Raw genomic sequence first — 18,333 nt, forward strand, 5'->3', positions numbered from 1 at the left:
GGAAGCTGGACGGCTACCATCTAATCGCCGAGCCATCACTAAATTGAAACTTAACTGAAAGACTGAAAATTGCTTATTGTCACAAGTAGGCTTCAAATGAAGTTACTGTGAAAAGCCCCTAGTCGCCACATTCCGGCGCCTGTTCGGGGAGGCTGTCACGGGAATTGAACCGTGCTGCTGGCCTGCCTTGGTCTGCTTTCAAAGCCAGCGATTTAGCCCTGTGCTAAACAGCCCCTGCAGCAGCCTCGGGGATAATGGGTGCCGATTGGATCATTAATTAATCTAATTGATATCCCGTCACTGGTGGCTTGGAAAGAGTTCCCCTTCCATCCTCCAACTTAATTGGGGGAGGCTCTCCCGTTGCTGAGAGACAGATGTGCCCCCCCCGCCCGTCGCAATGGGTTGCTTTAAATCCAGTTCAATGTTTCAGGTTGATGATGATGGCTCTGACGAACTGTCAGACGGTGGAAAGTGAAGAAAGATGCGAGGTGGCTCAAACGAAGCATAAATGTCAGGATACGTGGAGGTGATGACATAATGGTATTGTCACTGGATGGTAAAACAGACACCCAGGGTAATGTTCCGGTGACCTGGCTTTGAATCCTACAGATAATGGCGAAATTTGAATTGTATAAAATCGGTGAGTCTCTTTTCAGCAATCCTCAAGTTCTGTATTACGAAACGACTTTTTGAAATATATACATGTGAAGTACATGCATCAAATGACGTGGTATCGTGCCAGTGAAGTAAAGTGTTCAAGAAACCCCAGTGGGAATGTGTAAACGTAAAAGTGAGGAAATGGAGGACTCTCACTCAATGTGACCAGCAACAAGGTGAAGAAGCTGAAGCCTCCAGCATGGTTCAATTCCCGTACCAGCCTCCCCGAACAGGCGCCGGAATGTGGCGACTAGGGGCTTTTCACTAACTTCATTTGAAGCCTACTTGTGACAATAAGCGATTTTCAATTTTTCATTTTCAATAGGAATTGAAATTTGTGACAATATCCCTGTTTCTTTCAACATCCTAGGATGCATTACATCTCAACTAGGGGACTTACCAGTAATGTTAACCCTTTCAGCACATCTTTTCTATTGATTATCCATCTATTCTTCTGGTGCAACCTTCGCATCATCCACTTTTTATGAATGTCGATAAAGTACTCATTTTTTTAGCCTTGTCCTTTGCCTCGACAGAAAGAATTCCCCCATTGGGGCTATTACCACCCTGCTTTCCCCAGTTTACCACTTACACTTTGTAACATTTAACTAAGCGCAAACATTTGTCTCCTGCAGTGACTTTCACAATTCCTTCTGATACTATTCCTGCTGGTGAACTAAATATTGCTCCTGAGACTTGTCATAAGCCTTTTCTTTTTAAAATACTTATAGATTTTCAGAAATAATTCAGTCTCAAACAGCCCCAAATTCCAGGCTCGAGGCAAGGAAAGGTGCTTGGTGTAAGAGCACTTTACCTACAAAATCCAAAGCCAACTGCCAAATTTATATGGTCAAGTTTTAATTCTTTGTCCTATTTGCAATTCTACTTTTGGCCTCCTACACTGCTCCATGAAATCAATGGAAGCTTGAGGAACTGCAACTCATTTCCAATTAGAACCCTTACATCATTTTATCTCAACATCAAATTCAATCATTTCAGATCATAAACATCACTCCCATTTTTTGGACAGGGAATGCTGTAGTGTTTCTGCTGTTGCCATAGACCCATTGTGTGTTTCTTTACGGTCCCATTACAATCCCTTCTTTTGTCTTGCACAATTCATCCTTTTTGTCATTTAATCGATCCTGCCTTTCGCCCCATCAGAAGTCAACTCTTTGTTCTTTCCTCCGCATCCAATTTCCCTGCATAAAAACTATTACAGCTCTACATTTTTCAGTTTTGACAAAGAGTCATTGACCTGAAGTATTAACCTAGATTTTCTCCAGATGCAGGCAGGCTTGCTAAGTATTCCCTGCCTTTTCTATTCATAGTGGAGTATCCAGATTGTCAAAATTTACAAGTGACAATATACTTTAATATCTACGTTGAAAGGAGAAAAAAATTGAAAGCTCCTTTTCAGGCAGACAATTTTATCTAAGGAGTGGGCATCATACTTGCCTTTGTGAACAGTCTCCACCACTGCCAGTTACGCAATTTGAGGTAAGCAGCGCAGTTCCTCTGTATCACCTTCATGGCATTCAACTGCTGCTGGCGTCTGGCAAAGGCCCTGTAATACACCAACAGTTAGAATACAGTTCCCATAATAGTAGCACAGCACCACATATTCCAAACTCCTGGAGGACTCAGTTATAGAACAGGAGTCTGGAAGCATGATTAAACATAAAATGGGTGGAAATCCTATTAAAGATGAGCAATGTACATAGTATATGTACTAAAAAGGGGAAACTTAAGACAATCATGAAGTGGGAGGAATCAGACATAGCAGGAATTACTGAAACATTGCAGGGGAAAATATATTTAGATAAATTAGAGTAAAGTGGGGAGGTGGCGTAACTGCTTATTCAGGTTAAAATAATGGTAGTAGGAAAAAAAAGGGATGGAAGACAATAACAGAATCCATTTGGATGGAGATAAAGATAATAAAAGGTCAGTTACATGGATAGGTGTAGTCTACACACCACCTCATAGTGGTAGGGAGGCTGAGAAAGAGTGTGCAGACACGTTAGGGAATTGAGTGAACAAAAAAATTATGGGGGATTTAATGGTGGCACGGCAGCACAGTGGTTAGCACAGTTGCTTCATAGTGCCGGGGTCCCAGGTTCGTTTCCTGGCTTGGGTCACTGTCTGTGTGGAGTCTGCTCGTTCTCCCCTTGTCTGTGTGGGTTTCCTCCGGGTGCTCCGGTTTCCTCCCACTGTCCAAAGATGTGCAGGTTAGGTGGATTGGCCATGCTATTTGCCCTTCGTGTCCAAAAAAGTTGGATGGGGTTACTGGGGAAAGGTGGAGGTGCAGGCATGGGTAGGGTGCTCTTTCCAAGGGCCGAATGAACTCCTTCTGCACTGTAAATTGTACGACTCTATGATTAACTACGCCGATATCAATTAGACCGAAGGGATAAATGAATGGAGATTCTACAATGTGTGCGAGACTCCTTTCTAACCCAAATGTGTAAATAGCCCTAAAATTGAAGAGTTGCTATTGGATCTAGCAATTGGAAATGGAACAGTAGACTAAGAGAACTAAAAGTAAGGAAACATCTAGGTAACAATGATCATAATATAATGTGCTTTGAGATGATGATACAGAAGGTCATAATTATGACAAAAAACATGTTAATAGATTGGAGATTGGAGAAAAGATGACCTTTGAGGGCCTAGGAATAGAACCTGTGAAAATAAAATGGGCAGCTATTTTGGCAAATAATGATGTTGAACAATGGAGAGTATTTTAAATGGGGTTTGGAATACAGGGAATACATATTCCACTAAAAGGAAAGAGCAAAGTAAATACTACTGGGACTCCATGGATGAATAAATACATAAGGAAACAATTGAGGTTTAGGAAGAGGAATACAGTAAGTCCACAGACAGCACATTACACAAAAATACTAAAAGATTCAGAGAGAAGTTAAAAAATAAATAAATAGGAAGGCAGAGAGGTACTATAAAAAAAATAAACTATCAAGGAACAAAGGAAAATAAAATATTTCACACACATCAACAAAATAAAGAAAGAAAGCGGTGATGAGAATAGGCCCATTAAGGTATAGTCAGGATATAACCACAGGCAATGATAGAAAAATGGCAGGACTATGAATTGTTTTGCTTTTGTATTTACAAGGCAGATAGAACAGATAGGCAAGCATTGAAAGATGATATGCGTAATGAGATTAAGTGCATTTAGGGTAACACGGTGGCGCAGTGGTTACTACTGATGCCTCACGGCACCGAGGACGCGGGTTCGATCCTGGCCCCGGGTCACTTGCCATGTGGAATTTGCACATTCTCCCCATGTCTGGGTGGGTCTCACCCCCACAACCCAAAAAAAGATATGCAGGATCTTTAATGTGGATTGGCCATGTTAATTGCCCTTTAATTGGAAAAAAAAATTGGGTACTCTAAATTTATTTTAAAAATTTAAACAAGAGATTAAGTGCATTTAAATTTTAAAAAAGACACATTGAACAAACTCCAAGGACAAATAACCAGGTCTGGATAGATTGCATCTAAGTATATCAAAGAATCTAAGGAACAGATAGCAGAGGCATTACTAGTCATTTAATAACTCGTTCATAAAAGGTGTAGTGTCAGAGGATTGGCAGATAGCTAATGCAATTCCTATCTTTAAGAAGGGGAATACAAAACATCTCCAGGGAATTAGAGACCAGTCAGCTTAACGCAGTGGTGCAAATATCTGGAAATGAGAAATACAATAATGAAAAGGCAGCTTGGATTTCAAAAAGGGGAAAGTTTTGTTTGACCAATCTTATTGAATTTTAAGAGGTAACAGAGAGGGTAAACACCGGTAAATGAGGTAGGTAGGTATGATTCAACTGGATTTTCAAAACAGCTTTGAAAAGGTGCCCTGTAATAGACTAAAGAATAAGGGAAGCCAGTGGACAAGTGACCAAATGGATTACTAGCTGGCTTTAAGCTAGAAAGCAGAGACTGGGATGGTTAATCAGAGCGATAGAAGTTGGGAAGCAGTGTTACAAAAGGATTCGTGCTGGGTTCACAGCTTATAGTATTTGGACTTCAAAATCACAATTTCTAATCGCAGATACCAAATTGAGGGATAGTCAAAACGGAGGAAGACTGCAACAAACTGCAGGAAGATATTAATAAACATGGAGAATGTGCAAATAATCAGCATGAGGTTCAACAAAGATAAATAAGTAGTACATTTTGGTACAAAGAACAGGGAGGTGATTTATTATTTGGAAGGTGCAAGTCTAGGTGGGATAGAAGAACAAATGGATCTCTCACAATCATTAGGTTGTGCCAAAGGTTAGTTAGGCTATTAAAAAAAGCAACCAAACACTTGGTTTTATTTCTCATTCATTCAGGTGGGCTCCATTCAGAGGCAGGTTCTTAGCTCGTGGCCTGATGCTTCAACCTGACCCATTTTCTTGGCAGTTTTTGTCAGTGGTAGTTTGCAATTGTCCACTCTCGATGTCAGGGCAAGGAGACAGGTCCCAAGTCTATAAAACTCTAGTTAGACCACATTTGGAATATTGTGTCCAGTTCTGGTCGCCTCATTATAGGAAGGACGCGGATGCTTTGGAGAGGGTACAGAGGAGATTTACCAGATGCTGCCTGGACTGGAGGGCATGTCTTATGAAGAAAGGTTGAGGGAGCTAGGGCTTGTCTCACTGGAACGAAGAAGGCAGTGAGGGGACTTGATAGAGGTGTACAAGGTGATGAGAGGCATAGATAGAGTGGATAGCTAGAGACTTTTCCCCAGGGTAGAAATGGCTGTCACGAGGGGACATAATTTTAAGGTGATTGGAGGAAGGTATAGGGGAGATGTCAGGGGTAGAGAGTGGTGGGTGTGTGGAATGCACTGCCAGCAGAGGTGGTGGAGTCAGTCATTCGGGACATTTAAGCGACTCTTAGACAGGCACATGGACAGCAGTAAATTGAAGGGGTGTAGGTTAGGTTGATCTTGGATTAGGATAAATGGTTGGCACAACATCGTGGGCTGAAGGGCCTGTACTGTTCTATTTATTCTGAATGACACATTAGTCATTCAGCCAATTGCGCCAACCGTGCCCCACCTTATTTCTACAGGAATAAAATTTAAAAGTAGTGAAGTGATGCTAGGTTTGGTTAGACCACACAGTATTGTGTGCAGCTGAGGTCGCCATGTTATAAAAAGGATTCATTGAGGCACTGGAAAAAGACGCAGAGACGATTTACAAGGGCGATTCCAATAAAGCACAAGTACACATCAGGAAAGGAGTGGTAGGCTGGGTCTAGTTTCTCTTGAACAAAGGCCGAGGGGTGACCTAATAGAGATCTCAATTATCGAAGGTTTTATAATAATAGTAATAATAATCTTTATTGTCACAAGTAGGCTTATAGTAACACTGCAATGAAGTTACTGTGAAAATCCCCTAGTCGCCACACTCCGGCACCTGTTCGGAATGTCCAATCCACCTAACCTGCACATCTTTGGACTGTCTGAGGAAACCGGAGCACCCGGAGGAAATCCACGCAGTCACAGGGAGAACATGCAGACTCCACACAAGCAGTGACCCAAGCTGGGAATTAAACCCGGGTCCCAAGTGCTGCGAAGCAACAGTGCTAACCACTGTGCCATCGTGTCGCCCGTGATAGAGTGGATAAAGATAGAACATTTTTTATGGGGAAGAGCATAACTATAGATCATCAATACAAGATGGGAGGAGGCTCAACTGAAGCAAACACTAGCATCGACGAGCTGGGCTGAGTGGCCTGTTTCTGTGCCACATCTCCTGTGTAATCTTATCTGCTTTCTCACAGCAATGACTGATTCCATGTGTACAGTAATATTTTTAGATAAATTTTGGTGGTGACTGTTTTCAAATTTGAAAAGATTATAAACAAATCAGGAAATAATTGACAGGCTGGATTACTTCTCTCTTGAAAAGAAAAGCTGAGGGGTGACCTGATAGGTCTTCTAAATTATGAAAGGCTTTGGATCAAATGCTTCAGTGGAAATGCGGCTTGATCAAGGATCCGATTCTTAGAAAGGGTTCGTGTGATCAGACATATGATAGTCATCAGGTGACAAAATATTTAGGAATGAAACATCGGAATTTTGCACTGTCCATGTATCAGCATTTTCAACCTACTTTAAAGTGCAGAGTTATGGCTGTGATTACCAACAGAAGTGCCTAATAAGCATCTTATTAACCAATGGCCTACAGAGACAGAAAACAAAGATGCGCAAGGCAAATTGTAAATCTGGACTGGTGGACAATTGGGTACAGGTAGTTTGCCTCCACTTGGTTGCAACCCAAGCCAGGAGGTCAAAGTAATATTTTGAAACTCAGCGTAGTTTCTATTTAACTAAATATGGGGCTTGGCTTGGATACTGGGCTCTCGGGTCACTCAAATCAAATCCCAACTAAACTATGGGGTGCGGTCAGAAACTCTCCACTTGCCTGGATGAGTGCAGCCCAACACTCTAAGCTCGACACCATCCAGGACAAAGCAGCCCGCTTGATTTCCCCCTCTTTCACAAATATTCAAACGCTCCACCACCGACGAACAGTGGCAGCCTTTTGTACAAGATGCACTACAAGATCTCGCCACGGTTCCTCAGACAGCACCTTCCAAACCCACGGCCACTGCCATCGAGAAGGACAAGAGCAGCAGATACCTGGGTACCCACCACATGGAGGTTCCTCTCACCTTCCTAACTTGGAAATATTTGGCATTCCTTCACTGTCACTGGGGCAAAATACTGGAACTCCGTCTCTAACAGCACAGCAGGCGTACCTACACACCAGGGACTGCAGCGGTTCAACAAGGCAACTCACCACCACCTTCTGAAGGGCAATTAAGGATGGGCAATAAATGCTGGTGTAACCAGACATCCACACCCCGTAAATGAATAAAAATGTTTTAAAGTGCACAAGTTCATTGAAAAGTCTGCCATAAATTTCCATTAGTTCACATTCACTGTAATTATCTCATCCTTATTTTTTTTTTCCAAGGCAGGGTGCTGGCAAGAGAGCAATAACGGTATAATAAATTCAGCCAGCCAAGCGGAAAAATAGGACCTGCATTGTATCAACATAGGAGGAATAAAGTTCAGGATAAATGTGGATAAGTGCCAGTTCAAATCTCAGTGAGCAGGGTACTGCTCGGAGCCACACAACATTACATCACTCCCAAGCTGATCTCACGTCTCCAGGTACGCAGACATTGGAAAAGGCCCAACAAGCCCAACTTATCAGAAGATTAAAAATATTCCAAGATTACTTAACCCAAGCAAAGGAACCAAATTTTTGCTTCACTCTAGATATCTTTTGGGGAGCAATAGCAAGAGTCCAACCCTAACCCAGCGAAGTTAATAATTTAAAAATCACTTTCTTACTTTCTTGCCAAATAGCCTCTGCACAAGGCTTGGAACTCAATGATGACATCTGTGATCTTCAAGTCCCTCTCTTCCTCAAGATGAGCCAATACACCAGCACGGAAGAAAACCTTACTCTGTCCTATCCGGTACAGGTTAGGGTCCAACTCAAGAGCTTTGATCTGTAGAATGCAGCAATACAGGGTGGAAAATCCAGAAGATATAATATTTTTCAAGGAATAGCTATAACAAGTCTCTCCTGATGGGATCGTGACGTGAAACTCAGATCACAGCATGGGTTGAGGTATCAAATATTATTTGGAACATTAGCTGATGACAAGATGGGACTCTGCTGTGAAACACTTATTACCTCAGCTCACATACAAAGCTCTCTTAGTCAAGGTAAGTGCCGGTACCTGTGAAACTGTGCTCCAAGCATAAGATAATACTGACAGAAAAGGGTGGGTAATTTAGACACACAAGTAGTTATCTGTTGCTTTACATCCAGAACATTGCATGTAGAACAGGGGAGTTATCAATTTAGAGTTCCAAGCGATGGTTCCTCTGGGGAGTGCAGCCAGAGCAAAGTGCATGGCACCATATATGACTCAGCTATAGGGAGGTCAGGAGGAAGGTTTGGAAATCAATAGCGATAGGAGGTTTTTTAGTTTGGGGTACAGACATGCAGGCTGTGTTGCCCCTCATATGCCAGGTTCAAGGATGTCACTGAACAGCTGCTCAGTAATTGGAGGCGATGAACAAATCAGCCAGCAGTCGTGGTCCACATCAGTACCACTGACATAGAGAGAAAGAGGAAAGCAGCCCTAAAGGCTATTTTAGGGAGCTAGGGAAGAGATTAGAAAGCATGACCTCAAAGGAAGCAATCTTCAGGTGCCACATGCTAGTGAGCATAGTCACTTGGGCAAATGTAGATTAATTAAGGAAAGCCGGCACATATTTGTTAAAAGCAAAGCATACTTCACTAACTTGCTTTAAGTTTTTTGAATAGGCAACAGAGTGGATTGATGAGGGTAATGGAGTGAATGTGGTGTATGTGGATTTCCAAAAGGTGTTTGATAAAGTTCCACATACTAGGCCTGGTAACAAAGTTGAGGCTCATGGAAAACAGGTTCAGTGACAGTGTGGATACAAATTGGGGGTATATAACAAGTTCCCCAAGGGTTAGTATTAGGATCACTGCTTTGCTGCAGTTAATCTGAAGTGCAGATCATAATTTAAAAATTTGCAGATGATACAAAGCTTGGAAGTATTGTGAACTGTGAGGAAGATAGTTATAGACTAAAGAGGACAGAACGCCAGTGGAATGGGCAGGGTTATGAGAGAAAGAGTCTGTAGGGCTAGTTGAAGTGCTCTTGCAGAGAGCTAACATGAGCAAGGTCAGCCAAGTGGCTTCCTCCTGTTCTGCAGTCAATCTATGATTGTCCTCTTTGAGCGTAAGTGAACAGAAATGGCATTTGTCAAGATTCCGTCACGCCAAGTTTCAGCATTACAAGAAGGTAAGGAAATGGGTAGGTTGGACTGTACACCAATCTCACAGCTGCATTAAAAAAAAAAATCACACTTCATATTAAAACATGTATTGGCGTGACTAAATCTGATCACACCATGCATTAAATGCTGGCCTTAATGATTTACATGCATCCCATGAACTAATTAAAAATTACAGGCAAGTTAGAAAATACCCTCCAAATTTAAGAACAGCTTTTAAAGTACATACCATGCGCACACAGGCTTGCTTTCCATCCATGAAACCTTTAGGGATGGAATTAGGTGTAAGGATTTCATATCTGCAAGAGAATTACAACAAACCAGTCAAAACAAAGAAAAACTGACTATCCCACTGATACACAGAGCTTACTATTAGAGCCTGTTAAAGAAAAACAATTGGCTAGATTCTGGCTATCTGCATAAACCAGAAAAGTAACAAAACATTGTCATAAGAAGTGATTTGAGATAGGGAACTTCGACAAAATAACTTCTGCAATCGTGCTAGATTAGCACATGAAAACAAATATATTTCCATGCATTTACCCACATATTATGACCCTGTTCGCAAGCATTAATTAGGGATGAGTTTTCTTGCTCTATTTACCATCATAACAGGCAAGACAGTATTTCAGAGAACCCATTTTTGCTTAATGAGCCCAGTGCAAGCACTATAATAATAGTAATGATAAAGCACAAGAAAGTCATGCTGGGAACAGATGATGGCTGACCCAATTTTTGTTATTGGGATATGGGCAACTTTGCCAAGAAAGCCCACTCATTGCCCAACTCTCATTTACCCAAAGATCATTAAGAATAGTGTGGGATTGGAGTTCATTCAGTTCAAAGTAGGGTTGATAGGTTCTAAACCCGTCATGTTTATAATGCCAACTCACAGCTTGTCCAGCTATTTTCAGTTCCAGCCTACAAATTACCAAATTTATTAAATTATTTAAAAAAATTTTTTTTTTTTTTTTTTAAGAATACCCAATTATTTTTCCCCCCCAATTGTGGGGCAATTTAGCGAGGCCAATCCACCTACCCTGCACACCTTTGGGTTGTGGGGGTGAGAACCATACAAACATGGGGAGAATGTGCAAACTCCTCACGGACAGTGATCCAGGACCGGGATCAAACCCGGGTACTCAGCGCCATGAGGCAGCAGTGCGAACCACTGCACTGCCCTAAATTTATTGAATTCAAATGTCATTACGTTTGGAATCAGAATGGTTTCAGCACAGAAGGAAGCCCATCATATCAGTGCCTAATCTCAGTTGGTCCAATCCCTCTACTTTCCCCTCCACCATAGCTGATTGAATCTGCCTCCTCTACCACATTCACAGGTAGCATATTCCTAGCCACTCTCTGCGTTAAGACGTTTTTCCTCTTGTCACCTTTGTTTTTTTTGTCCATTTACCTTAAATTACCTTCTCTGGTCTCAACCCTTCCACCAATGGGAGGTTTCTCCCCATCTGCACTGTTCAGATACCTCATGACTTTGAAAGCCTCCATTAAATCTCGTCAACCATCTCAGGAGGAGAACAGCCCCAGCTTCTCCAATTTATCCGCTTAACGCAAGTCCATTGCCCCCAAAACTAGCCTTAATTTGTTTCCCGTGCCCTCTCCAATGCCTTCACATCCTTCATAATGGGTGGTGTCCGGAATTGGACACAATATTCAGTTGAGACTAAAGCAGTGTTTTATAAATATGCACCATAAATTACTTGCTTTTGTGCTCTATGTCTCTACATATAAATCCCATATGCCTTATTAACCACTTTCTCAACCTGCCAGTCACCTAGGCCTCTGGTCTTGCACCCCCTTTAGAATTGCACCCTTCATTTTATATTAGTAGGAAGAACAAGGATTGGCAAAATGCATCACTTCACACTTCATTGGATTAAATTTAATTTGCCCTGTGCCATCCACCCCACCAATCTGTCTATGTACTCACAAATTTTCAACATTGTGTCATCTGCAAATTTTCAGATTGTGTCTTGCACACCCAAGTCTAGGTGATAGCTTAAGTTGTGGTCCTAATACCAACACCTGGAAACCTCTCCACATACTTCCTCCAGTCCAAAAAATTTACTATTCACCAATACGATTAATTTCATATCAATCAGCCAACTTGGTACCCATGCTGCCAATATCCCTTTTATTCCATAGATTTTAACTTTTCTGACAAGCCTGTTACGTGGCATTTAATCTTTATATTAATATCTTTCACTGTGAATAAATCCAAACTGAGTAACTGGATGGTTAGCACTGCTGCCTCACAGCACCAGTGGCCTGGGTTCGATTCCAGCTTTTGGGGACTGTCTATGTGGAATTTGCACATTCTCCTCATCCGCGTTAGTTTCCTCTGGGTGCTCTGTTTTTTTTCCACAGTCCAAAGGTATGCAGGTTAGGTGGATTGGCCACGCTAGATTGCCCCTTTATTGTCCAAAGCTTGGCAATTTGCTGGAGATACGGCAATAGGGTGGGGGAGTGGGCCTAGGTAGGTGGGTTGGTGCAGACTTGATGGGCCGAATGGCCTTCACCTGCACTGTAGAGATTCTATTCATTCTAAAGGTTGGCTCTGGTTTAACTGGCTATCAGGACTACAATGTACATTATTACCATTATCAATCCTCTGCTCCTCATCAAGAAACCTAATCAAAATAAATCCAAATCAGTTCTGGCTTTCCTTAATTAATCCACATATGCTTATGGTGTTTCTGCACATGGAACTGGCCAGATCATTGGAAAAAGCAGTAGGTTGGTATCTCTTTACAAGAAGTCAATCCCAAGTAGCTTTTCTACATTGTTTAGTTGCCAGTCATAGAGTAGTGCAGGATTGGAAGGTCACTTGCCCTCTCATCCAACCAGAAAGAAAGCGGAAACTATTTTCTTCTCGACTAAAACCGTTTTGCTTCATGAACTGAGAAACGCAAACCCATCTCAAGGAACTGAACCCAGTTATCTGCACATTATTGTGCAACAGATCAACAGAAATTTACTGCTGAAAAGGTTAGGGAAAATTACCTTTGGCGGAATTCCTGGAACACAATCCGGTTGGGGAATCCCTGTCTGCAGATACGAATACCCTCAAGGACACCATTGCAGCGTAGCTGATCCAAAACAAGGTGTGCTTCCAGTTTTCCAGACTATTAAATCAGAGAAGTCCAGACATTTATACATTTATACTGTTAATTGGCAGCATGATTTGTGCAATCATGATGGGGTTACATGCCACAGAAATACAGTAGCACAGTGGTTAGCACTGTGACTTCACAGCACCAGGGTCCGAGGTTCGATTCCCTGCTGGGTCACCGTCTGTGCGGAGTCTCCACGTTTTCCCCGTGTCTGCGTGGGTGCTCCGGTTTCCAACCACAGTCCAAAGACGTGCAGGTTAGGTGGATTGGCCATACTAAATTGCCCTTGGTGTCCAAAAAGGTTAGGAGGGGTTACTGGGTTCTGGGGGTAGGGTGGAAGTGAGGGCTTAAGTGGGTCGGTGCAGACTCAATAGGCCGAATGGCCTCCTTCTGCACTGTATGTTCTATGTATCTATATAGCCTAAAATACACAAATCCAACTTTGCTTCCACAGTTCATGCCAACTTAGAGATACTGCCAAATTTATGAAGTGATTTTATTTAAAGCTATGCATCTATACATGTTTTTCTCTCACAAAATGTTGGGAGACAGCGCCATGGTTTTGACTTACCAGTTAATGGAGGCATTGCTTCCTCCTTTATTTTGCTTATGGGTTATCAAACAGTAAAGTTGGGGGATTGGGGGTGAGGATGTGGGAGGGGGGGGTGGTTTCATTCGGTCCATTTTTTTCTCCCTTAAATAGAAACTTACAAGGACCAGCACGGTAGCATTGTGGATAGCACAATTGCTTCACAGCTCCAAGGTCCCAGGTTCGATTCTGACTTGGGTCACTGTCTGTGTGGAGTCTGCACATCCTCCCAGTGTGTGCGTGGGTTTCCTCCGGGTGCTCCGGTTTCCTCCCACAGTCCAAAGATGTGCAGGTTAGGTGGATTGGCCATGATAAATTGCCCTTAGTGTTGGGTGGGGTTACTGGGCTATGGGAATAGGGTGGAGGTGTTGATCTTGGGTAGGGTGCTCTTTCCAAGAGCCGGTGCAGACTCGATGGGCCGAATGGCCTCCTTCTGCACTGTAAATTCTATGAAATCTATAAGTGCTCCCTTTATAGTATCCAACAACCTCTTGAATTACTTCTGCCATTCCACCTGGACGATTATTCTAGTTATTAGACTGGCTCTTCCTAACATCAATTCTGAATTTGACTTTTAACATGTCCTGAAGTCAGGGTTTATAAAATAGTACCCAGGATCAACATTTTCTACTTAGTACCTATGTACCTCTATCAAGGGTTCCTCTCTTTCAAGGGTTTTTTATAATGTTTCTCAAGGCATGGATCAGCTGGAACACATTTCTCTTAAGGAATCGTAGAAATGTTTTACTATGGAAGGAGGCCATTCAGCACATTGTGTCTTTGTTGGCAAAGTAGTGATCAAGCCCAATGCCACTTTCAGGCTCTTGATCCACAACCTTGTTGGTATGGCACCCTTAAGTGCATATCCAAGTAGGTTTTAAATATGAGGGTTTCTGCCTATTGCTTTTTCAGCTCTAGATTCTCATCACCTTTTGGGTGAAAAAAAATCTCTTTAAATCTCCTCAAAACCTACCCCTTACCTTAAATTTATGCCTTTGGTTGTGGGGTCCATCAACTAACCAAAGGGCATAAGGCGCCACAGTGGCACAGTTGTTAGCACTGCTGCCTCATGGTGTTAAGGACCCGGGTTTGATCCCGGCCCTGGGTCACTGTCCGCGTGGAGTTCCGGGGTAGTTTAGAATTGTGGAAATTATAAATGCCTTAATAAAATATTTTCTAAAAAGAAACTATCCCCCAATATGAAATGGCCCAGCAACCCACTCAGTTCAAGCAAAATTAGGGATAGGCAACAAATTCTGGCCCAGCCAGCGATGCCCACATCCCAAGAATGAATAATAAAAACCACCTCAATTACAAAGAAAAGAACCTGAGCCAAACCGATCTTTTAAAATTCTTAGCCAACCTCCTTGTAAAACTTCTCTGTACCTTCTTTAGTGAAATAATTTTCTATAGTGCAGTGACAAGAACTGCATGCAGTACCCCTGCTGATGGCCAAATCAGTATTTTGTACAGCTTCAACATAACCCTCCGAGCTCTTATATTCTATGCCTTAGCTAAAATAAAGACAAGAATCCAGAATGCCGAGCAGCACGGTGGCACAGGGTTAGTGCTGCTGCCTCACGGTGCCGAGGTCCCAGGTTCCATCCCAGCTCTGGGTCACTGTCAGCGTGGAGTCTGCACATTCTCCCCGTGTTTGCGTGGGTTTCGCCCCCACAACCTAAAAAGATGCGCAGGTAGGTGAATTGGCCACACTACATTGCCCCTTAATTGGAAAAAATGAATTGGGTACTCTAAATTTATATTTTAAAAAAAGAATCCAGTATGCCTTTTTGTCCACCTTATTTACCTGTTGAGCCACCTTCAGGGATCTGTGGACATAAAGGTCTCTGTTCCTCTACACTTCTCAGTAACCTACCATTTATTGTGTATTCCCATGCCTTATTAGCCTGAAGTGTCTTCTCCAGATTAATCTCCAGCTCCTATTGTTCCACCTATCTGACTATGCGATCGATATCTTCCTGCAGTCTACATACAGCTTTATTCCTCACTATCAGTCATGTGGCCAATTTTTGTATTATCTGCAAACTTCTTTATTTACAATAGAATCCCTACAATGCAGAAGGAGGCCATTTGGCCCATCAAGTCTGCACTGACTCTCTGAAAGAACATTATACCTAGGCCATTTTCCCACCCCATCCCCATAGCCTCACTTAACCTGGACACCAATAAGCAATTTAGCACGGCCAATCCACCTAATCTGCACATCTTTGGACTGTGGGAGGAAACTGGAGCACCCGGAGGAAACCCACACAGACACGAGAACGTGCAAACTCCACAGAGTCACCCATGGACAGAATTGAACCTGGTCCCTTGTGCAGTGAGGCAGCAGTACCAACCACTGTGCCACCATGCTGCCCTCAATCATGTTCCCTACGTGGAAATTCACTACAAAAAGGAACATAGTCATGAGCCTACAGAATCCCACTGGAAACAGCCTTCTACTCAAAAACATCCATTGAACATTATCCTTTGCTTCTGGTGTCTTAGCCAATTTTGGATCCAACTTGCTACTTATGGACTTTTACTAATGTGACCATTTTTTTTGCGAAACGCAGGGGACCACAATTACTATGGCAAACACTGCAAGGAAGGGATAAAAGAAAAGGAAGGAGAAAATGTGATGTATCTATGTAAATAGTTAAAACCAATCTTGATGTAAATAATTCTAGTATTACTCCTTATATACTCGCTTGCATTATTCACACTGCTTGGTCATATTTATATTGTTTTGTAAACCAAAAACCCAATAAAAAACTTTTTAAAAAACATTGTGCTCCTCCTCCCTATCTCATCTGAAAACTGACTGGGAGAGATCATGCACTCACCTTCTTCTCATGGTTAGGAATAATGCAGCGCACAAAGTTAGGATTGGTGTTCCTGAGCGTGGCCATCAATTTCGAGAGCTGCTCCTTGTAAAGTTGACTAACTGTGCGGAACATGCCCCTTTTGGTTTTGAATGCACCAGGCAATGTTGAATGGGACATATCTACAACTTGATCCAGTCCAACAATTCGGTCCACTGAGAAAGCAATTGATACAAGCTGATTAACTGTGTCAGACATATAGAGAATTGTGAAGAGGAGTGCCAAGTCAGGTGAAAAGTGTGGGTATGGTGAGAAGTGACAGCAAGCAGTAATAAACACTAAAAAGCTGCAGCAATTTTGATTAACCCACACAGGTGCTACTTCAAAGCCTTTAGAAATTTATCTTCAATAGTTCAGAGTGAACATAGAAACCAATTCAAAAATTAAATGGTGCAATATTCAGTAGAAATTGAAAATATAATGTAGGGGGGGGAATGTACACAGATTGTCTTCTAAACATATTTCCTGGGTTTGATCTTTTAATACTGAGAAACAGACATCATTCAAAAAGGTGTTGAATGCCTTTGACTATATTAATTTAAAATGGGCAAATACAGCAATGCACATTGGCAAATAAAACAAGTCCACAACAGATGGAATTATTGGCAATGGCAACAAAAGACTTAATGGCCACAAAAAAAATGCTAAACCATTACCCAAACTAAAAGATTAAAATATATTTTGATGATTACAATCAGTAATAGGCTGTTGTATTGTATTTAGCCAACTGGTAACTGCATAACTTCCAAAATAAAGTTAATGAATTTGAGAGTTTAAAGTCAAAGCAGAGTGTTCAGAAGACAGTGAAGGATTTTGAGACTTAAGTTCTGAAGAACTGAACACTTGCCTTACAAATACCAATAGGGACTGTTAATGTAAACAGGTTAATGAATTAAATTGTGTTATTTAACTGAAGACTGATCATAGGGTAGGGACAAAATCAACATTAGTCTCAAATGATACCAGAATTGCATGGAACATGAAAGTGTGAACATACTTAAGGACTGACTAATACAGTGAGTTAGCAAACTGACCTTTTTCATCTCAGTCTAGCATAGAATGGAATTAATCCTTAGCTGGTTCTACACAGAATGAATTTGCACAACCACAACTTAAGTTTCAACATGCGCACCGCAAAGGACAAACTCCCTTCAATTTTCCCTTTGTAATCAGATAATGAAAATTTGGAAGTGGAAATAGTATATGCATGTGGTGAAGTCTTTTGTTCTGCAGTTAAGTTAGGATAGAAACCTAATCCAACAGGCAGTCATGGTAGAGATTTTGGGGTGTTTGATGCAGACAGCAGTGTCTAAAATGGCAAAGCGTGCCATTCGGCACCACCAATGTCCCTCACACGTCAATAACCACCCACACAAAGATCCAAATTGTGCAAAAAATATTCCCTTTGCACGCCCACATTTTGGCCAAGGCTCTGGAACTGAACAAGTCCTTTTCAGTTGTGTTGTTATCATGACCTGCACAAAGCTTCTTGTGGGATCAAATACATATTCTACATTATATTGTCTTTAAATATTTTTCTCCTTTGCAAGTAGCTTGGCTGGGAATGTGGGAAAGTCTAGGTCACAGATGCTCCATGTGAAGTAACGATGCACTGACAGTCAGAAAGTGATGTAATCATAACTGTGCCAGATGACAAAAGGAGCGTTTCCCCTTCCAACAGCAGTATCGGTTCCAAATGGCGAACATAGCAAAACACCAAAAGCTAGAAAAAAAGGTTTTCTGCATCGGATATCCTGGAGACATTTCTACTGACTATGGCACTACAGTCTCCACACCAGTAAAAACAGGTATAGATCTTAATGAAATGGAAGAAATCAATTTTTAACACCCATGTAGGATAAACAAATTACACTACAGCTTTAAATCCCAGCTGTAATTTCTATACAATACATCCAGTGCAACTTTAGACTGAACATCCTTGGGTCATGCAACTCAATCCGCTAAGTACTCAGCAATGAGCAAGGCTACAAATGCAAGCTGAGATTAATGAGCCCAAGGAAACTGCTATTCACAATTATTGCAGTTATTGGTGATAGTGAAAATGCGGATGTAGCAAATTACAATGTTAAAATAGTCTTAATCTAAAGGGAGTTTATGCAGCTACTCTTTCTTTAATCCTACCAGCTGCGACTTTCATGTTTTCTACAATCATAGGAATTACAGTATTAAAAATAG

General features: G+C 41.8%; 1 protein-coding gene across 2 annotated transcripts in view; it reads right to left on the reverse strand.

Moving 5' to 3' along the window:
* The window catches only part of LOC140403854 (myosin-9-like), a 226,312-nt gene that overhangs the window by 63,351 nt on the left and 144,628 nt on the right, over positions 1-18,333 (reverse strand). For both annotated transcript variants that reach the window (XM_072492056.1, XM_072492055.1), the window contains 5 exons: positions 16,099-16,292; positions 12,554-12,675; positions 9,759-9,828; positions 8,042-8,202; positions 2,116-2,224 (listed from right to left, as the gene is read on the reverse strand). In XM_072492056.1, coding sequence (XP_072348157.1) covers positions 2,116-2,224; positions 8,042-8,202; positions 9,759-9,828; positions 12,554-12,675; positions 16,099-16,292 — 656 coding nt within the window. The remainder of the gene's footprint in view (positions 1-2,115; positions 2,225-8,041; positions 8,203-9,758; positions 9,829-12,553; positions 12,676-16,098; positions 16,293-18,333) is intronic.

This window comes from Scyliorhinus torazame, chromosome 29 (genome assembly GCF_047496885.1).
Source record: "Scyliorhinus torazame isolate Kashiwa2021f chromosome 29, sScyTor2.1, whole genome shotgun sequence".
NCBI classification, from domain to species: domain Eukaryota; kingdom Metazoa; phylum Chordata; class Chondrichthyes; order Carcharhiniformes; family Scyliorhinidae; genus Scyliorhinus; species Scyliorhinus torazame.